A 23,929-nucleotide genomic window follows, 5' to 3' on the forward strand; every position below is an offset into this window, starting at 1 on the left:
ACAGACGATGTCACGTTAAAACTCTAGTATTTCAATAGCAACGAAAAGGCTAACATACACCCAACATCCGGGTATCCGGGAGACTATTTCCTTTTGCCCGGGAATTTTTCCGCGGACAGGAAATACGTTTCTGCAGGAAATAGAACGAGACGGTACGGTAACGAGTTTTTGGTACGGAGTTCGATTCTGTGTGGATGTTAGTTTTTATGTTTTTTAGATTTTAAATTTTGAAGTGAAACTTCTGTAGGCGCGTTGAGAGTAAATTTTCAAGGTCATGTCATGGCAATACCGTCACGTCATGACGATTTGGTATCTTTCAAAGAAGTTTCACTTCTGACACGTGTGCTCGGAACACACGCTATTTTTTTGTTAACTACCCTTGCATAATAAAATAACTACAAGTAAAATATCACACAAACATAAATTGACAAAATAATAATAAAAACCCACAATGAAAAACCACCTTTACAATGCCCCACTTTGGGACACAACACCACCCCATTACCCCACTATGGGACAAAATCCAAAAACAAGCGATATAGTACTAGCCAAATAGATTAACCCTTTCGTCCTAAACAAACGTAACGGGAACCGAACCCGCGACCCTCGCAAACAGTATCTGTGACAAGTATTAATTAACGATATCGGATTATACTGAGATTATGAAATTAATCAATAATGGAAAACTATTAGGAAGAAAAATTTTTTGAAGTGAAACTTTTTATCGGGGTTGGAAAAAATTTAGTGTAACATTTTTTCGTTACGCGTGACATTTTTCCGTTACGCGCCATCTTTTTCTTATCCCTCCCACGCGTGATTCGACGTATTTCTGTAAAGTTGCATATAGTAAATTGTTTTTTGAAAAATAACGTCATAGCGAAGTTTCACTTCTTACGTGTGTACACTATACTTACAAACTTACAAACGTGTAAGTTTGTGTGTACACGCCCACATTTTTTTTTACATTTTTTGCAAAAAAACTGTGTGACTATGAGACCATCAGATAAATATATTATTTTCCATCTCTAATTCGAATTTTTGCCAATTTTAAAATAACAGAAAAAATCTCATATTTTATGTGATTTTAATTTTTAGTAACTACGAATACATTGATAATTATTATAGAAAATTTGTCTGTCTGTGTATGAGTGAAATTTTGTTAACCATATTTATTTATTTCAATTTTACATTACAGTTACTAACAAACATTAAGCTACATATTTCATTAAAACCGAATCATTTAAGGCATAATGTTCCATTTTAGAAACACATTTTTTACTCAATTGTCTTGAAATACATTTTATTTACATTCAAAGCCGGGTAAAACACTAGTGTTTAATACATTTGAATAAAGAATTTATAGCGTCTAAAACTACTTGTTCGCACCTGCTACCTTAATATACTTGAAGACATTATTTTCAAGCCATCGCAATATACGACTATCCTAAAGGCATTAATCATAAGCGGATCCGGGATATTTACTAGTCTCATAATGTCTTAATAATATAGTATAAAAAACTTAATAATATAGACGCTACATTTTTACCGAAAATGTATTTTTTGTTCAGTGTACAAAAATAATCTACCTATTATTTGTGAACCGAATCTAATCGAAATGTGTCCAGTGGTTTTGCCTAACTAAGAATCAAACATATCAACATTTTTGTAAATTTTATTTTACCACTAATTATGACGGTCTATATCAAGTTTTTTGGTCTTTTTCATATTTTTCGCTCGTTTTTTTTTCACTTAAAAAACCTTAAACTATCATCATATATTATTCAGCACTTCCCTGTTGTCGCAAATAAAAAAATAGCGCACGTAACTTAAACAATTTATACACAGAGATAGCGGGTTCGAATCCAATGAATATTTAATGTCAAAATGAACCCTTCTATAGTTTAGGGGTAAGTGTAAGGGTTGACTTGTTTGCTGTTTAAATTTTGTTTTGGATACAAATAAAGATTTGTATTGTTTTCAAGTGATTTTGTGTGAATTTCTATTTATGAGTCCGTTGTAATCATATAATGTGGTTCCCATATATTTTTTTATGGACATGAGATATCTATAGGTCATGTTGTTTTAATGTAAATGATAATTTGCTATTTTATCTATCAATTTTATAGATTTTAGTAGTAATAGGCATAATAATCGATTTGCGCATTACAACAATTACTAATTGGCTACCTAAAGTTTTGATTTGTCCTTTGCCTGAAGGTTGCCTGGTAGAGATGGCTTTGAGCCATAAGGCCGCCATTTGTACATTTTGAATGGTTTTGTTGTACTTTTATTTTATAAGACTCTTGTACAATAAAGAGTAAATAAATAAACAGTGTCCGTTTGTTCCAACATTACACCTTAATCAATGAGCAAATTTGGATAAAGTCTGATTTAAAGATAGATCGTATGTACCTTGTAGAAGGACATAAAATACTTTTTATCCAATTGTGTATTTGTAAAAAATAAATTGATATTAATTATTAAATGACACCTCTATTCTTTTTAAAAGAGCTAAACCTAAGGAAATATAAATACTAGCAGATTAAAATAATCCCATCATTATCGGTACAGTGAAAATTACAAAAGCAAGACGTCCGTTAATGAGAGCGGGCTATCGCTACATGTTCCTTCCATTACATTTGCATAAAATAATAATATAAAATCAATTACAATTATTCCTTGTTGTTTTATATTTATTTTCTGTTTATCTGCTGGTTTAAATCGAGATTTGTAAGAAGTTTTTCATTTTGACTTGATTTTTCATTTGAGGTAAACAATTTTATGTAGTAACGTATAGATTTTGGGGACTTGAAGAAAATAGTCTGTTCGTTTTAAGACTATTTTATAAAAATTCATCTTAATCGTCGATTAAATATCCAAACATATCTTAATACTATTATAAAGGCGAAAGTTTGTAAGGATGTATGGATGTATGGATGTATGGATGTTTGTTACTCTTTCACGTAAAAACTACTGAACCGATTACAATGAAATTTAGCACACATATAGAGGGTAACTTGGATTAACACATAGGATAGGTTTTATCCCGGAAATCCTACGGGAACGGGAACTATGCGGGTTTATCTTTGAAAACGCGGGCGAAGCCGCGGGCGGAAATCTAGTACAAAAATATTAATTTCAATGAACAACTAGTGAATACCTACCATTAAAATATCCATCCTCTCACAATCTCCACAGTAAAAGGCGGTAAAGTCAATTTTAATAATTTTAAATCAACCAGAAACGTGCCGCCCATAATTCAAAGATCAAAATATGAAAAACACCCTTGACCAGTGGAGACTTGATCCCACTGTTATCTAAACGACCAGGGGTGATGCTTGTGCCGATATCAAAGGGATTTTGGTCAAACTAAAGTAACTTTTGTACATTTCGGTCGTACTGGAGTAACTTTTGTCCTGGCGCAATTATGCGTGCTTATTGACGAAGTTCGCTCGTTATGGGCACAGGCGTACAGCCTTTGTTCTGTGATTAGCGTTGTTATTCAATTGCTGTGAAATAGTGTATGAATATTCAGTTCCTATTTTGTGGTTTTTAATGTTGTTTATCTTAGTGCCGATTTTTCAATACTTGGTTAAAATTTATCCGCCCAATAAAGTATTACACGAACATATTAAAATGTCACCTATAAAACTGTCACCTATAAATACGGACAATTAGAATACATTTTTGAACTGGAGCATAGAGCTACACTTAAACACAATAAGACATAATTATACATAGATTGTCCTATACAAAGGGACCAATAAGCAAGCAGGCCATCCACAACGGTGATCACAACGTAATTTCCTTCCAAGTTCCGCAGTAAATTGGCGCGGAACGGAATTTTTCCGCACAACTTTTCCAGCAGTTGCAAGTAATCTAAAGTTAGCGGGGGCTATTTAGATGCACATCTTAACTTTGCCATATATCTGGGTAAAGCCCGACCTATGCTGTGGATTTATTTAATAGGTTTTTTAGACAATTGTAAAGATTGTAATTTCATAGCGCTTTTCTTGTATGTTTTAATACCTGTTCGCATGTTTAAAAAGCCTATGTGTTATAATAATCTTTCTTTATATCTTTGGTTTTAACCGATTCTTAAAATCAGGACCATTCTTACAATTCAAGGTCGTTATGTATGACTTAACTCTGAAACTACTGAACGGTTTTTCATGAACTTTTGTTTGTAACTTAAGGCATTGGAAAGAAAACTCATACTTTATTTAGTTTAGGAGTTTAAAATATAATTCGATATAAATTATTTAACCAAGTTATCCTATCCTAAAATTTCCACAACATTGCGCGTCCGAAGGGATTAAAGTTCGCAACTGGGTACCAGGGCGGCAGGGGTGTAGGAGCGGTCAGCATGTCTAATCGCGCGGACTTTATCGCGTCCGGGGCAATCGGCCGGCGGCGCTGATTAGCTAAGCTCCTGGCCCGGCTGGCCTCCTGGTACAAATTATGTAAGCACGACTTACGTAATGAGATTTGGGGTAAAAACTACCCCTGGATTTCGGGGATTACAGTGGAAACGAGTTAATAAAATTGTTATTTAGTTTTAAATATTTTAAACAATGCAAAAATTTGATTTAGAGTCCATGTTAAATCTACATCCTAACATGACAGTATCCTGATGTAGACAGACAGATCTCCAATATAAAAATAAACTAACTGGTCTAAATAACTCTCATAGACTAAAACAAATTAATTGTAGCGTCGCGATTATTTAATTTTTTTCAAGCACAACAACAACAAATACGAACCTGTAATCTATATTACTAGTTTTCTTATTTTTTAGCTACCGATTCTCCTGACAACTTACCGATTGTCAAAACACACTTTATCAAAACATTCAGTTATTTATCAACCACTAGCTTACCGCCCGCGGCTTCGCCCGCTTTGTCTAAAACCTAATAAATTATATACTAAAACCTTCCTCTTGAATCACTTTATCTATTAAAAAAAACCGCATCAAAATCCGTTGCGTAGTTTTAAAGATTTAAGCATACAAAGGGACATAGGGACAGAGAAAGCGACTTTGTTTTATACTAATTTCAACGAAACGAAATTCAGTTGAATTTACAGCGAAAATTGAGAATATCACGTTATATCCAGTGAGGTCATAAGTCAAGGGCTTCCATTATCAGTTCGACGCACGGTGTATTCATGCAAATATATTAAAATTAAATAAATAGGGTTGATTGTTTGCTGGCTAGCTTTTGATGCGGTTTCGTGGTGTGATAGTGGCTCGTGTTGATTTTTGTGTTAGTTAATGGTGATTAGAATTTTGAAAGCGGATATTATGTAGAAAAAAATAATAATTGTACGAACTTTATAGTTAGGTTTGATTTGAGACTCTTATAAGAATACTAGCTGTGCAGCGCGGTTTCACCTAAACAAAATAAGTATTGTTATTCTGATGGTGTTATTATTGTAAAGTTTCATCCAAATCCGTCCAATAGTTTGATTGTGAAAGAGTAACAAACATACATCCGCACTCGCACATACTTTCGCATTGATAAAAAAATTAGGATACTGTCTTTTGACACAGAAGTTTAATCTTTATCTCTAAAAATATATAGATATTTAATTTAGTTTATATCACATTCTACAGTAATTACTCCCAACACTAGCTAGCAAAAAGGACTTGAATTATTTTAAAGTATGAAGTTTAAAGGAAGCGAACCGGTGCATTATGAAAATGGCTTCAGATCCCCCCCGCCCCCCACGGGTCACCCACCCCCCCTTCGTCTGCAACGCTAAGTAATTGTTTTGTATACGTCGCGGTATTTTTATAATAATTGTGAACGTTATTTTGAGGCATTTTTATATAGCTTAGAGCACGGTTTTGTCTGAGATTCTGAATATTGAGTTATGATTGACAAAACTGTAAAGTATTATAACCGTTCGTAAAAAAATCATTTACGACTACCAAATTATGTTTTTTAAGCTCTAACAAATAATATAAATTGTAATAACCAGATATAACTATATAGGCACTTTTTTATAGTACCTATAATAGCGATGGGACAACGTTTTTTTTTTAATTGTACAATAGGGAAGCGCTTGGCCACAATCTCGCCTGATGGTAAGCTGAGATGTGGCCTAAGATGGAGCGCGCGTCCTTAGAATGTACTGTTCACTCAATGACAACGTGAAAAGAAACTAATATCTGAATATTTCATTCTATATAATATGTAACCTTTCTTACCTTTTGCCTTGTTCCTTAAGTACGACATTACTGTCCTACATTGTGAGCCAAAACATATTTGTCTAACAAGAAATATATATCCTTAAAGCCTAGCCTTTTCATCTAACAATATTTGATATTTTCTATTTTCCGAGACATCTTAATTCTTATCACGACAAAAATTAGAGAAGAATTTAGTTTAACACGTTAGAGCTGTATTAAGATGCATTTTCGAGTTATGTTTTTATATAGAGCTGTGCCCCACAGTTTTACCCGCATTGCTCCGCTCCTGTTGGTCGTAGCGAGATGATATATAGCCTATAAACTTCCTCGATAAATGGGCTATCTAACACCGAAAGGATTTTTCAAAACGCACCGTCGTTCCTGAGATTAGCGCGATCAAATAAACAAACTCTTCAGCTTAATATTAAGTAAAGATAAAATGTAATATTATTATACATGCAACATGCTCTCCATCACAGCACAACATATATCTTCACCACAGATTACGAAAAATGTTGTTACAATATTCTCTACCATTTCTTTTGACAGTGGAGTTACGCCAAGCGCACTTTATCATATAGGTAGTCTTAAAATTCCGCCACGCCTGCAGTCTCCGGTCTAGCCCTGGGACCTACTAAATTACCTAGCACTTAGGCACATTAAAAATCCGTCTAGATTTACGTCTGGGCTGGATTTATTTGAAGTTTTTATGTCGATTAGATTTCGCTGGATTCGGGGTCCATGTAGGGGCTAGAATTGATAACATACGAAAAAAGAAAAAGAAAAAGAAAAGAATTGCGTGGAATTAGTGGAAAATTGTGATTTTAAAATGCTGTTACTCTTATTTTTAAACGAGTTTCTTGTATGGGGTGGTAATACCATATAAAAAAGATAATTTTTGATAAAATATGTGTGTTATTAGTTGTGTAGGTAGATACCTACTGTTAAATCTATTGTGAACTTTGCTTGTTTTAGAGCTGAATAGCGTTTATTATAATATCCATTCGTAGGTACCTATTTGTTTAAACTTATAAATACAGTAAACATTTAGAATCATTTTCAGTTAGTTTTATTTTATTAAAACTCGAAAATCACTTTACTCACAGGAATAAAGATTGCAGAATTAAAAAAAAATACATACTAGGAATACATAAAATGGCAGTTCTATTGAATATTGTTTTCATACAGATTGATTAAAGGTAAGATAACCTGCAGGATTGAGATGTCGACCGCCGGCGATGTATCTGATGTAGGTATCTCTTGGTATTGTGAAACGATCAGCTTTGATTTACAAGACTTTCTCCTGGGAATCTTCGGTTTTATATCATTGTAGGTATAGTGTTTAAAATTGGACAAGTTTTTTGGTGGTTTGAACGTCGTAATTAGAGAATTTCTTGATAATTTTTCTCGATAGTAACGGCATGCGAATTTGGTGGTATTTCAATGAAAAATAATTGACTCTTTTAAGCGCATGTTAATATGCATCTTGAATTTAATTAATAAAACAAACAATACAAAGATTCTTCTTCCTTATTATTTACTAGTGGTCCGCCCCGGCTTCGCCCGTGGTACATATTTCGCAATAAAAGGTAGCCTATTTCCTTTCTCGGGTATCGAAATATCTCCATACCAAAATATATTCATGCAAATTGGTTCAGTGGTTTAGGCGTGATTGAATAACAGACAGACAGACAGAGTTACTTTCGCATTTATAATATTAGTATGGATTAGTAAAATAGTTTCCAACAATTTCCTTTAATGATTTTTACTATAATCCATATAATTATTATGGTGACACCATTACACATCAATCGACATTGATTTTTACAATATATAAAAAAAAAGTGAAGTCCCGTGTCCCCGTAGTGGGGTAAGGGGCAGATGCATTATTCATACATCTGTTTCACTGATCGATTTTCTTTAGGGCCAAGTAGGTGATCAGCCTTCCGTGTCCTGCCAGACCGAGACATTTTTTTTTCTTCGTCTCCACCGGGAATTGAACCCAGGACCCCTCGGTTCTTCGCTCATGAGTCAACCACTGTACCAAGGAGGCGGTCAAAACTTTACAATATATACTACAGCCTAATTGACGGCATAGTGCATATCTTATTATTTTATGCTCTTATATCGTTCTAGATAGGTCACCTGGTGGTTCAAATGGCCTATAACTTTTTCAACATGGGCCTGTAGTCTACAACGTTTTCTCTTTATCACAAGCTCTATATACAATTAATCTTATATATAAAAATGAATCGCAAAATGTGTTGGTAAGCGCATAACTCGAGAACCGCTGAACCGATTTCGATAATTCTTTTTTTATTATATTCCTTGAAGTACGAGGATGGTTTTTACGTAGAGAAAACGTAAATATGTATGTACCACGGGCGAAGCCGGGGGGAACCGCTAGTTTGGTATAGAGATATTTTGATACCCGAGAAAGGACATAGGATAGGTTTTATCCCGGAAATCCTACGGGAACGGAATTCTTTGAAAACGCGGGCGAAGCCGCGGGCGGAAAGCTAGTTACTTAATAAATTAGTATTCTATCCAGGTCCCATACGTACTTTCACCAGCCAATCAAAAGCCAGACGTCTGGCGACTGGCCAATCACAAGTTAGGGTTTTATCTTTAAACTATTGTCTACACGAAGGGCATTCTAGACTTTAAATTGAAGACTAATAAAGCATTAGGTTTATTCTGTAGATGTATTATTAGAAGTTTGGGGTCAATTTATCGATGTGGAACAACAAATTACTTGAATCGTAAGGAATAGGCTAATGTATACCTACTAATACATAAAGTTGAAGAGTCTGTTTGTTTCTGTGAACGCGCTAATCTCGGCAACTATTGTTCCGATTTGAAAAATGATTTCAGTAGTAGATAGCCCATTTATCGAGGAAGGCTTTCTGCTATAAAGCATCACGCTAAGTACAATAGGAGCGGAGAAATGCGGGTAAAACCGTAAGGCACAGTTAGTAATTTTACATAACAGAAAACAACAAAAGTAATCTACAACCTTACCCATAAAGTATTGGACACTTCCATAGAAACTCTTTTTCTTTTAAAATAACACTAGCTTTTCGCCTGCATTTTCCGCGGGATAAACTATCCTATGTGGGTCTTCAGCTACCTACATACCAAATTTCACTGCAATCGGTTCATTAGTATTCGCGTGAAAGAGTAACAAACATACTCACAAACTCGCATTTATAATATTAGTTTTTTTTTTTTTTTTTTGTGGTGTCTCAATGTTAGCCAGAAGGGCTTCTACATTTTAACGCGGACGCGGGGGTGAACTGAAGGTTCACCCTGGTAGCGACATGCACAAGGGCGTCCCCCCTTGACGGGGACCACGAACCTCGGCTTGAGCTGTCGCTTGAGTGGAGGAGGCCAGAAGGGCCCTAATCGGACGGGAAACAATAATATTAGTCTGATTTTTCTTCTAATATCAAACTCTATTTCATAGCGACAATATCCTTCTAACATCCAACTGTATGCACACGTAATTAGTAAAAGTATATAACCAGACAATGCACAATGGAAGCGATAACTGGCGCACTCCGTCACTCTGTGACAGGACTATCGGAATGGGAGATACTTGGCCGCAAGTGATGAGATGTGGCGAGTCATTATCACTATCTATGCCTACTAATATTATAAATGCGAAAGTAACTCTGTCTGTCTGTTACGCTTTCCTGCTTAAACCTCTCAACCGATTTTGATGAAATTTGGCAGACAATCTTTAGACCCTGAGATAGAACATAGGCATTTTTACAAAACACCACACGGGCGAAGCCGCGGGCGGAAGCTAGTCTTCTATATAATAAAAATCGCCAATTGTGAACGGATTTCGTTAAAATTATTTTTTATTATAAAACTTTAATAATAAAACCGTGTTAATATCACAGTCGCTTTTTTATCGTTTTTCCGTCCTTATGTAACTTACATCTTTTAATTAACCAAATGGATTTTGATGAGTTTTTTTAATAGATAGAGTGTTTCTTAAGGTTTTAGTAAGTATATCATTTGTTAAGCTTCTGCAAAGCAGACGAAGCTGCTGAAAACTAGTACCTAATACTTTTGAGTAACGAATAGCTACATTATCTTAATCTTAATACTATTATAAAGGCGAAAGTTTGTATGGATGTATGAATGTATGGATGTATGGATGTTTGTTACTCTTTCACGTAAAAACTACTGAACCGATTACAATGAAATTTAGCACACATATAGAGGGTAACTTGGATTAACACATAGGATAGGTTTTATCCCGGAAATCCCACGGGAACGGGAACTATGCGGGTTTTCCTTTGAAAACGCGGGCGAAGCCGCGGGCGGAAATCTAGTTTCAAATATTATACAAATATTGATTGTACCGGCTTACGAACTACTAAACCAATTTTGATACTACACGATGTATAGACGACGCTACAGTTTATAACTTGCCCCTCTATTGTTAGCTGAAACTCGGAAGGCATTGTCTTCTGATTGGACTCATCATTGTAGCGATGTTGCTGCAATGTACTGGCTTATTGGGAATATTGGTCATTGCAATAATAATGTACTGGTAGCAATTTGTTAAGGGTTGACTGCTTCGGTACACCGTACATCGTGTGTGATTACTTTTTGTTAATGTTGGTAGGTTGATTAAAATAATCAATGATTTATCAATGATTAGGCTGTTGAAAAAAGGATGGAAGTAAAAGAAACAATAGAAAAAAGTAATGATTTCTAGATAGTTGAAATTTTCAGATACAAAGCTTTTTTATATGACCAGCTAACCGCGAACGCCTTCGCCCGCTTTGTCTAAAACATAATGAATTATATTCTAAAAAGTTCCTCTTGAATCACTCTATCTATTAAACAAAACCGCTTCTAAATATGTTGCGTAGTTTTAAAGATTTAAGCATACAAAGGGACATAGGGACAGAGAAAGCGACTTTGTTTTATACTACCTATGTAGTGATGCTACATTTACGTTAATTATATCGATATTATAAATCCGGTTTTTGATGCGAAAGTCATTTTTTCGCATAAGAATTTAGTCAAATGAAAAATAGATTTTGGAAAACATGTTATTCGTTTATTTCTTTGTCCACCTACATAAAATAACCCACGGGCTCACCTAGTATACATATATTTTTAGTCACAAAGCATTTATGCACAAGTGACACATGACATAACTATAGTACCATATACCATAAGGCAAAAGGTAAAATAGTCTGTCATGTTATCTAAAGCTACCCTCAAAAGAGAACAAAGTATGGCCGCCAGCGACGGCACGTTAACCGCCTAATCACACGAAACACTTTGATTATATTCACTTTGAATTCACGTACTTTGAAGATTCTGTCATGATCTACCATCTTGTAAAATTTACGAAATGTTTGCCGATTAAATTTAGTAAATGTGGGGGAAAGAATTAAGGAAATTATGTTTTCAAATATTCAATAAAATGAGCAACAAATTCTCATATTTAAATATTATTCCAAATTCAAAATGTTATCATATGTTCCATTCCAAATTCAAACATTTTCCATATTCGAATTTAAAACTTAAACTCATAAAATACAACCGAATTCAATTTAAGCCAGTTTCTATGTAACTATAACGCGTGTCAATTTTACTTTTAAAACGATCCAGCCAGGAATAGCGCTTTTAATCTTACACCGGTTTTTTCTTCCTTTAGACGTCATGTTAGATTGATAGCGCTGTAGCCGCTTTTTGGGTGGACTTTTGATTAGTTAATCGTGTCCACAGATGTCGTTTGGAAGTTTGGCTTTTTTGGCGCGCCGCGCGATATATCTTGTTTTAAGTGTTAAAATAGTTTTGTGTAACGAATGGTTCCGTTCGTTGAAACTGAGTTTATTTTGATGACTTTTTAATACGAAAAGATAGAGTTCTATAGACTTTGTTATGATGAAATAAAGAAAAAAACATCTTCAATGTAAATTATTTAGAACTTGTTTATTGACTCTAGGATCAAAATAACAATTTCACAGATAATAAATGCTGGGTTCAAGTAATAAAGCCCCGCAAACACCGCACCTGCAAATAGCCTCAGAAACAAAGACAACATATCAAATTCCACATACTCCAATAGGATCACATGACACCCTAAAAGCCGCCATTAAGTAAAACGGCCAAAATTATAATATCAATTACCGATGCATTAACAATTCACAAGTCAGACGAACAGGGAGTACCAGGGAGGCAGGGGGCGCAGGAGGTAGCAAGGCGGCCGCCGTCGACCTGTCAAAATGTCAAATTTCTCGGCGCAACTTCAAACGTGCCCCTACTGGCATGCAGTGCTCCGGCATCTCTAATATAGTTATGGTTCCCTGGTCCGTGTTAATATTCATGCATTTCCTAGTCAGCCATTTTCGTGAAAGCCTCTTCCGCCACTATGAATATGAATGATCCCCGTTTCTTGGATTAAACTTTTGGCTGAACGTTCGCGGTTATATCAGGGATTGTATTAATATGTATTTTATGGAAAACTGACGTCGTGTTGCGTTTTTACGTGTGGCTGTTTTGGAAGCGCTGTACCTTACCAATTCGTTTTGTTGCCAGAAAGTATATGTCTGTCTATGAAATTATGTACCTTCGCATTAATAATGCATAATACGCTATAGCTTTACAGCCTTTTGTGTATGAACGTGGTTTTTAATTGGCAATTCATTCCGTGTGTCATTATTTTAACGAACCTTCATCTAAGTATTTATATTCTTACATATTCTTGGGTTTTCTCAAACAAATGGCACAGAGATATTTTTAGCACACCAGCAAAATTACAATCATCCGAACTGTCAACCCTCGATGAATTTTTTGCAAGAAACACCAATGACAGAAACTAATATCGCTCAAACGGTGGCCGAAAAAGAAATGGGAATTTCCAATTTCGCTACTTCCTGTAAAATAGGCAGATTCATTTCATCTCCCCAAAAACTACGCTGCCCAGCGACGTTGTCTATCCCGCGCGTGACGTGAAGGATATTGGAACGAACCGAAAATGAGAAGTAAAAGAAACACAGATTTTTGACGTTTCAATATGCACTCATCTGCCCCACGAGGCAGCCAGTAATTAATATTACCGAAACGCCTCGAACGGAAAATACACCTTAAAACGAGGAGACGTGACTCCCAAATCGTCTATGAGCGTGCGACATATCGAACGCGTCCTCAATAAATACGTTTCTTACTCGCAAGCTTGCACTTGAGCATTATGAGCGTCAATCACATCTGTCAAATGTGACAGTAGTCAAATCCCGCCCAATAATAGCGGGAAAGGACGTTCCCAATTTGAAAAACACACGTTCGGAAACGCGCGCGTGCTCGATTTGGCGATTAGTGTTTTTTCGAAAATGGAACGAAACCGCCGCCGGCCGTGCCCGCCTACAAAATGGCGGGTCTAATCAGCGTTCACGGGGAAAGAAACTGAATGATATACAATTTTATTGAAACGATGTGTTATTACCGCGCTGAACGTATAATTACGAGCGCACAAAGCGCGTGGGAAGATTAGAAAAAGCATCTTTTGGGCTCGTGCTTTGTAATTGGGGGCTTGGGGTTACTTCCATGGTGCTGATCTGATTATAGCAATTTGTGTTTGCAAATAATGTAAACTATCTCGCCCTCGTTTTGTACGTTTCTATAATTATTATGTTTGAATCACAATTAACCCTTTGTTCGGTTTTTGAGAGATGATTACACAATTTAATTTGTTTTATCGATTGTTATATTTTATTCTAATGCATTTTGGTTATCTACGACAACACTTGTTTTTTTAATCTGTTTACTTTAATAAATTAAAGTAAACAGATTAAAAAAAACAAGTGTTGTCTGCAGTACAATTAACATTTTTCTAACAGACTTTCTATTAGCAATTTATCACTATCCTTAGTTTTAGTCATTCGAACCGACAATTACTTTATTCAAACACTATCCCACCTAACATGTATTTAACATAGGTTAAGTGACGTCATTTCCTTTTAACATAATATATATACAATATACATGCACAAATTGCAAAGTTGTCTGTCTGTTTACGTCGTCAAGATCTGCCACACGAGTCTTCCCAGTATGGTGTTAAACACAGACTGTAAAGTTTGCCTGTCTCTTTATATGTACTCTTTTAAACCTAAGTATGTGCTTATGTCACATAGCACTTCCCATACATTTAGCTTGTCCATCTGTTTGCATGTAGTCATTGTAACGTGCAATTATACAAGGTCCTTTCAAAGACCGTATCATCAAGTTACCAGAGGTCACGTGACTTCATGTTCCACAGATACATACGTAAGTTGCAAGCTTGTCTGTCTTTTTACATCATCAGAGTCTGTTCAAGGTCTTTCTAGTTTTTCAAAGCTACAACTGTACAAGGTCCCGTCAAACAACGCCATCTAACAAGCCCCTCTTCACTTTTCTTTATATCACAGTGTTCTTTTCATGCTATAACGACTTCCAAGTCATTCCAACCTATATTTAAAAAATTTCCCATCAACCACGCTATCTAATGTAGTGTATTAGATATAAGCAGACTAACAAGTCAAAAGTCACGTGACTTCATTCTACACATCACAGTGGTTCTAAACTATAACGGTCTAGTCATTCAAACCTACAATTACAAGGTCCCGTCACAAGAGGTCACGTGAGGGTCACGTGCGTGGGCGGGCGCTCCGCCCTGCCTAGGGCGCCGACACGGGCTCCGCGGGGCTACAAAACATCGCTAGGTGTTGGGTACATGTGTACTGTACATGTTCTGGTTTGGGGCGGTTTTTACTGGTCCTAGTTAGTTGGGATTTTGGTGTTTGGAATAATCGTTTGGGTTGAATGCTTTCGAAGATATTTCGTAGGTCTAGGTGATCTTAATTGAATGTGTAACTAATTGTTAAAAGACCTGAGTAATTAGTCATTCGGAATTATATATCGAAAGGCATGAAAATAATGCAACCGATTGGTTCGTTTTATTATATGATATTGTAAAGAATGATCATATGATCTCTATTAGAAACTTACGGTACATTACAAAGAGAAACTGTCACATAAATCGAGAAACTCGGATGAATTACAAAAGCCCACCAAAAGCAGACAGCGGCACAATAACACCAATAAATTTCATTAACAAATGTATCCTTTGACCACCCTAGAGATAAAAACGTGTATTTTATTTTAATTCATCATTAAAAACCTTGACGTCGCGTGGAATCGTGAAAATATTGACACGGAATAATAAAAGGTGTTAATGATTGCAAAGGAACAGCTCACATAAATTTGCCAGGCATTGATTAGCGCCTCCAGCGAATAATAATCGATTCCGAGCTAGCGAGTAATCGATGTGCTCGAATGATTGCAATCGAGTTTTGTTATCTGTGGATGATTTTAAATTTCGAACGTGCGATCTTGATGAGAAAGCGCGGTTTTGTAATTCGAAAATGGAACACTACGGTGAGGAGTTATGACGTAGTCGTTTACATGGAATTAAGGTAAGCAATGGGACTTTATCTAGCTTCTTATGTAAAATTACTCTTTAAATAGATAATCACTTTCAATGAGATGTTTTGATGATAATGTCAAATACGAGGTTATCGGTCTTATTGATGTTTCAAAAAGTGATAGTAAAAACTCATGTTTATAAATTTTTATCAATAAACTGCATCTCAGTAGGTATTTAGGTACATACTATTGCTAACTATGTAGGTATAAACACATCACAAAACAAACCTGAACACAAAACAAATGAGCATTAACAAAACGTAAATCAAATTAGTAAATACGAAAGTCACACGCGCCGCATAAACAGTTGCATGACAAATCCGTATCTGGCTATCGACGGGCACAGGGCGGTAAATCATCGCGCGGTGTGCACCCGCCTTTATGTGTTGTAACGTGTGGACGCAGCTTTATGCGCGTTGGAGCACCTTTATTCGCTGCTACGTATTGACGCACCTTTATGTGCTGTGTCGTGTGGATGCAGCTTTATGTGCTGAGTTACGTGTGGATGCGGCTTTATGTCTTCCATGACGTTTTGCGTTTATCTGTGGATGATGTAAAGTATGTGCTTACGTCACTCATATATTGTGTTTGTGAAAGTCGGGATCTAGAATTGTTCAATAGTAAATTCTTGTTGGATATTATGTTATTTAGATCTGCATACAATTATTTTAGACCTGCATATACATTTTCATGTTATTCATGTGTAAATACATAGAAAAACAGCCTAAAATACAAAATATTTTCTTGCTTTTTGCTGGTTGTATTGTTGATGTTTTGGTATGTTTGACAAGTTACATAAAACAATTTTTAAGATACAATGTGAAAATCACACGTACAAGTATCTCAACTTGCTATAGCAGTAGCAGTACATAATTCAATCGATCTTCGCTTTTTACCGGCTCCCATACAAGCGAAGGACAAAGCCAGAAAACCCCTAATAAATCTGATTTTTTTCAACTGTCAACCCTATTCCGAGCTGTCATTTAGCGTTGATCTCATGAATACTTTTTCGTGTTGTATTTTGCGCGGGCGCAGGTGGCTCGGCGGCATCCTTTGATCGGAATCGATATGCAAAGTATCATACTTACATATTCATCAAGCTCTGTTTACAATGTTCCCTCTTCCCGCTCCGAGATGTTATTTACTGTCCATTCAAGTAAAATGTTGCCAACTTTGTGTTCATTTTTATCCCCATTTTCAATTTTGCCGCCATCAACGTGATTTGTTGAATTTTAAATGTCGCCGAGGTTGTAAATTTAGTGCTTCTTATCAAATACGTTGACGCAATGATGTATAGTCGTATCGTAATTAAATGAACTTCTTGTTTTAATTAGACAATCTTAATCTACATTGTCTTAGATATTCTGTCATCTCAGCATGATACATCTAATCTACTAGCAAGCACAATGTATTGGGGAGCACAAAACGGTATACATTGTGCCGTGACGTCACCCAATTCCATCAAAGCCCGTCACTACTGTTGTGAACATCTATCTCATTTCCTAACCCAGTTGCGTGTTCCGAGCGCCCGTCAACACGTCCGGCTCGCTCAGATTCCTATCGCCGTTTGACGCTCTTTGTTCCTATTGGTCGATACTCGACTGAACGTTAGCTCGGATTCCATTTTCGAAAATGCGATCCTCAAGATATAATTTTGTTTTTTTTTTATTATTAAATAGTGCCAGGGATATTCCACGTTCTAATTTCGAAATAAAAATACATAATTTATACACGGCCATTGTTGAAACAAATAGCCCGCCAAATATGAATTGATTTAAAAATTAAAATGTTATTCTTTTATCGTCAATGAAAAAGCTACCAAATATAGACGTACTGTAACTGGAAAAAGGCTCTATTTCAGCTACTAAATTGCACGAACGTTGTCCATTACGGTTTTGCATAATTTAGAGGATCGGATGCGGTCGGACCGCTGAATTCTTTATCTATAGATATTTCGCTGTGGAAATACGAAAATTGGCAAATGTCCTGAAATAAAAAGTGCTGGTTTGTCGTTGACAAGTTGACAGTGGTATGCAATTAAGAGCGCAGTCTGCTTTGTGCCTAATGTGCAGTTTTTGATGTCAATTTATTTGGTACTATTGGATTGTGTCTAGTTACGAGCCGGTGTTCTTTTTTGCTTTGTTTCAGCAGTTTTTATAGCGCTTTTAACGTTTATTTTATATTTTTTTTCAATTAATACAATGTTGTAAAATTTCATATTGTTTCACATTGCTGATTAATGCATTAATGTAAGATTTAGAAGTAAACTTGAAAAAATTAAGGTGTATGGAAGTAAAAAACACCAATTTCCCTTTTCCCATTGTGTGAAAAAGTTAAATAAAATCCACAGATATAAATCTAATTTCCGTGTGGATATATAAAAAATAATGTCCCCCGCATACCAGGAGGACATAAATAAGCAAGAACTGCACAAGGGCGAATGGCACCATTCATCTTGCCACATCTTCGATAGGGTTACCTACCTTTATGGGTCCCTGGTGGGCCGTACGGGCTCTACCCGTGGATCCTAGTTTTTTGACATCTATTTGTGGTCTGATGTCTTGTTTTGGGTAATGTTTTATTTAATTAGAAAAGGGACTTGCTATTTAAGAACATGAGTGAAGGGTTCAAATGGAAATAAACGTTTTATTTGTATGTTTATTTGGGAACTTGGTACATAATTGATGCAGCAAAAATATGAGACGTCATTTTATTACCGGAATACCAATGAATGAATAATGAATAGATCGACTAACATCACAATAAAATGACCTATATTCTTACTTTTCTTTCCACTTTCCAACGAAGAATACACAGCCAGGTAACTGTCAAGGGCCCTCAAAAATATTGCGTAGTGAGCATCAAGCCGATATATCTAAATAAAATCTCAGAAAGGCGCCATTCCCAAAGGTTTCCCGCGTTTTTCACAATCCGCCATAACAATAATATATTCAGAAACGGTTGATTTTCGTGTGTCGTAACCATCATCTTGTTGCTCTCTAGAGTGCGATTTTAGGGTTCTCTAGGAGATATCACAATATCTGGAAGTGAAGGAAAATGATAGTTTGATAACAAAGTGGTAATAAAAGGAGGTTAACAAAACAAGGGCGTTTACAACAATGTAGAGTATTTTCATAAATGTTTGCATTAGAAGGAATGTAGACTTATGGCTCTATTCTTCAATAAATAATTCAATGCCGCTTCATTCTCTAATAACTCAAATTTTGTATTATATTCAATGAAAAAGTTTATCAACTTTTTGGTCAAATAATAAAATTCCTACGCAATATAAACTTTTTCTTTTCTAATCTCAAAAAAAACTATCAAAACAGAGCTAACTCGGCGTAGCTTTAATATTTATAGCCCAGGAGTCGGTAACAGCTTGACGTATTAAATTTTTCGCGCGCGAGACGTGACATTTTCATATCTTGCCTATAAATTATGCACGCCGTATTACGCGTTGCTTTGGGAACTAACTCATTCGCATGTGTTGCCTAGAATAACGTTTTTTACCACTTTTATCTCTCGTAAAGAATCTGAATTCAATTTTCTCAGAAATTCATATTTTGAAATTCGAATGAATTCGAAATATGAAAGCGTTCTAAATATGAATTCGCAGAAATATGATAAATTTGAATTTCTTGCTACTTTCCTTTTTCATATTAAATATACATTCCAACGAATATTACATGAGAGTTACAATTCTTATTCACGCCGAAATAACGTATTCAGTGTTTTTTTGCTTCACGAATTACGAGTAAAGCCACAGCACACAACTAGTGGTATAATAATGACAAGTACACAATGTGGGAGGTCCTGTTTATTGTTCCGATCACCAATCATGGCTAATGCATCGGATGTTTATGCGCCTGATGAAGATGCTTCTAATTCAGTAATTGCATTGGTTTATAAATATTTTGAGACGAATTGTGATTCGGATGCTGTTGTGAGATGTGATTTGGAATATAGAAGCTGTATCATGTATGGCATTTCAAAATTTGAGTTGTTTGTTTTAAATTGTTCAGCGGCTCTTAGCATAATTTTTTGGCAAATTTAATTGATTTTTAAAATATACATATTGATATCTTTACTATTTTAATAAATATTCGCATGTTACTTAATCTATAACTAAGAAAAACACAAAAAATATGTTAGTCACGAACATACAAAAACCAATAAACAATAGCGCACAAAAACAATTTGTACTTACAACAAATTTGTAGCAACACCTATTTTGGTAACTGTTCAATGCGAAACCGGCGAAATGGTTTTTGCCGAAAGTTTTTCGTCAAGCACAGAGTCGGGAATCGAAAAAGCATTATTAAAAATTTATGATGCCTATTACGGTGTACAAAAACAGGGAAATGATAAACTTGCCTCGCCGGCCGCTAACGGGATTTGTCAAATTTATGCCGGCATTGACTTTTTGCTGACGCTACTCAATTATTTTTAATTTCGCAATACGCTCCGTGGCCACCCTTAACGGTATAGAATTCGTGCAATTTAAAAGTGAAATTTTGGAGTGCTAGCATTCGCGGTAAAAACTAGCGGTCTTGGGTTTTGTTTTGTGCGTGCTCGGCATGTTTTGTAACCAATTTCAAATTGAATCACAAAATTGTTGAAGTATAATATGTGTTTTATGATAAGGAAGAGGATGATAATAACTATCGATATTTTTAGTACTTATCGATCCGATATAAGATATGGCAAAAATTACAGATATTTTATTGTTTCTCTAGCTTTTTTTATTAACTGGTAAAATAGTTATTATGCTTGAGTCCACTGTCCATTTTAATTTTATTTAATTATTCTAAGAAAACAGCAATTAAAAGGTTAATTTTATCACCACTATAACGAGCTATGTACCAGGCGTTCATAAACATGAAGATATCAAGTTTCAGCCTATACGCATAAATCTCACGACGCATTAAATGCTGATTATATGCGGCATAAGTTGGCGAATGATTCGTTTGGAAAAACGAATAAATACTAGGAATGCGTTTGTTTTATGGGGTGTCGGGGATATGTGAATACACATGTTTTGTTTACATTTTTGTATAGCTGAATATGCTATTTCTAAGGTGTTTTCTTCGGCGTTTCTTTCAATGATGGAAAATTTACAGCATTTATAAATGATAGAGACTAGATTATAGGTACTGGACTGGATAATATTACGATTAAATACTTAACTTAATTTATTTTTAAGCTATTGCATAGCTTCTATCGCGGGCCTTGAGCGCGGGGACCGAATTTAGTAACGAAAAATCTCACGCTCCCCACTCCGACGGACACGGAGGTGTGGCTTGAAGGCATAGCATGCAATAGCTTTACCGCGGCAGTCCCCGAGTGCCACACGTCTTTTTTTTTAATTTAACTTATAATTTAAACAAAAAGACATACCTACAATCCTGGATATAGAAGTATTTTCATTCTAAATCAAGCATTTATTTATTTCAGTTGACTTGTTCAAACTTGGGCATATTATTAGACTTAAATTAAACCCTCTTTTTTGCATTTCACAATAAATTGCGTATCTTTTTAATATCATAAACAGATACAAAAAAAAACACAAATACAAATACTTATTTATCATTTATTTTAAAACATTGTTTTACGAGTATCCCATAAAATCACACGTAAACCCCATCAAGGTTCCCCTTAGAATGGGATTGGAATATCTCCTTACATGTAATTTTCACTATGAATACATTATCTGAAATACGCTTTTTATTTTTATTTGTTGTTTTATGGGATGCCTGTTTTGTAGGGATCGTTGATGGGATTTTCATAGTGATTATGGACGATTAGAAACTTTGACAAGTTGCGAATTCTTAAAAGGCAGATCTTTCTACTAATGAATAAAATTTCTCAGAGATTTGTAAAATAAAGTTATATTGGCATAGTTATAAGAAATAAGCTAAATAGCTCTTAGAAATAATTATAAAAAAGCGTGTTAATAGACAAACTATACTTTGCATTTTCTAAATTTTCCTTGCAATAATTATAATCACCTGGTTTACCAAGAAAACACGAATTTAACTACACTTTTTTGCAAGTATTCCTTGACGATATTTTCCACACACAAACATACAAACACACAATCAGTAAATCATAATAAAGCCGTGCTCGGACAATGCGTTATGCGTCGGCTACACGACTGCGGGTGACGTATCAATTCCTCGCAGAAAACGTCGCACAGGGATGTATTGTTGCTTTTATAATTATATACTTATTTATATTTATACTTACATGTATAAATAGTAGGGCGAAATGGGACGAACTAGTGTCTGGAGATTTCATTCGGAAGTAGAGCTAATTATTAAAATGTATAGTTAATTATCGTAGAGAGAATTAATTGAATATTTTATAAAGCTTTGTTTTTACGCTTTATACAAAATATAATATCAATATATTGTATTTCCTATACAATATTTAAAGTTCATCATTATGTAGAGTAGGTATTATGATTTATGACCTTAGTTCTTACAAGAATTATTTGGAACTTAATTTCCCTAAAACCTAAGAACGACATAAAAGTATTGTATTGTAAAGTATAAATAAAAACAATTGTAATTTCACGTAGAGTCCGGCCCTGTCGCTATCAGTGAAATCTCGTCATTTTTATATTTATTGTTACGACACAGCTTTCGTGATTTTACGAAAGTAATGTACCTACCGCGTGTAAACGCCTTGTATGAATAATATTGTAAATATTATATTCATACTCATCTTTAAGGGTCGAAAGGTCACTTAAGCAAAAAAATAGTCATAAATATAACAGATTGAACATAAATATGACAGTTTATAAATTCTATACTTAATTTGATTTTTTTTCTATTCTATATATTCTGGTCAAATTAGTTTTACAAACGTCACTTGATCTTTTTCATAAGTGAAACATTTATAAATTAATATTTGCAAAATATTCTGAATCATCATTTTTGCAAGTCGAGTAAGTCACGTACCCGGAGCAAAGGAAAACCCGTTAATAATTTACACATCCTACCTGCGGCGTACCAGGATGACATGAAATAGAGGTGATCTCTCGGGATCGGCCTCACGCCAAAAACCAATATCATTAGGTGCACGTGAGTTCATGGTGCCTTAGTACTTATATTATTTATTGAGCTTTTGTTCAAATAAATATTTAACGATAAAATTGGAAAGATCAAATAAAATATTCAATTGAAAGAAAATTTTGTCTAAAAGTCTTATTATATGGAAGTATAATTTTCGATAAATCAATACATGAATGCTATAAATATATTTCAAGACATGAGAAACTCCAATTAAAAGCAACCCAAGAAACAAACCAATCCGTTAAAATGGTCCTAATTATATTTTTCTTAAATTCGAAAAAACAATTGCATAATATCCTTAGTCTAAATCTTACAAAACACACTAAAACAAACTCTACAATCACACAAACAAACAAACGGACAATAACAAAATTACCAACCCTTCCCAAGCCCAATAGAATAAAAACACCCCGAATGAATTGTCGGGTAATCAGCAATTATCCAAGTCAATTTGTTCCTTCATACAATTATATCCAATTTACTTAATTCTAATTGAATCTTTTGTTGCAGCATCCGTACCCTTCAGAGGACCAGAAAAAGCAGTTAGCACAGGACACAGGGTTAACGATACTACAAGTAAATAATTGGTAAGTGTTATGTTAAGTATTAAATAAATAAATAAAATAAAATATCCTTTATTGAATTATTATGTACCGTACATTAATGGACGACTAAGATCCGTTAGGCAAAAATAAAATAAAATTTATTATTATTTAGATACTGGCTTTTTAGTGTTTAAAAGTGTCATCTAAAGTACCACGGGATGTGTTTATACAACATACTTGTCGTTTTACCAACGATACCTATTAATTTCAATGCAGTTTTGCGTAATGAGTGTACAGAACAGACACACAGACAGATAGGCAAAAATTATTAATTAAAACTACATGTATAGGCTTCTATTCTTCTATTCAACATTTCTTAATCATTTACAAGTTTAGAAATAAATTTTCATATAATCATTATTGCTCTTTAAAAAATACAACTCTAGAATTAACACAGTATAAAAAAATACAGTACCGTAATTTAATATTTACTGTAATATCGAAACTCTTAGATCAGATAAAATACATTCGCGGCCGGCTCCGGGTGACACTTTAGTATTAAAGCGGCTGCATTTCTGTACATCTCTGTAATGCGACACCTTTATCTTTATTTTGCA

The 23,929-nt window shown here is 34.8% G+C and overlaps 1 protein-coding gene across 5 annotated transcripts in view; it reads left to right on the forward strand.

Annotated features, from left to right (window-relative positions):
* hth (Meis homeobox homothorax) overlaps window positions 1-23,929 on the forward strand; it is a 242,504-nt gene that overhangs the window by 155,835 nt on the left and 62,740 nt on the right. For all 5 annotated transcript variants that reach the window (XM_089706240.1, XM_089706242.1, XM_089706241.1 and 2 more), the window contains exon 11: window positions 23,278-23,354. In XM_089706240.1, coding sequence (XP_089562366.1) covers window positions 23,278-23,354 — 77 coding nt within the window. The remainder of the gene's footprint in view (window positions 1-23,277; window positions 23,355-23,929) is intronic.

Source organism: Colias philodice, chromosome 18, assembly GCF_061535455.1.
Source record: "Colias philodice isolate Cphi_HAF_F1 chromosome 18, ilColPhil1 Martin Lab GWU primary, whole genome shotgun sequence".
Classification (NCBI taxonomy): domain Eukaryota; kingdom Metazoa; phylum Arthropoda; class Insecta; order Lepidoptera; family Pieridae; genus Colias; species Colias philodice.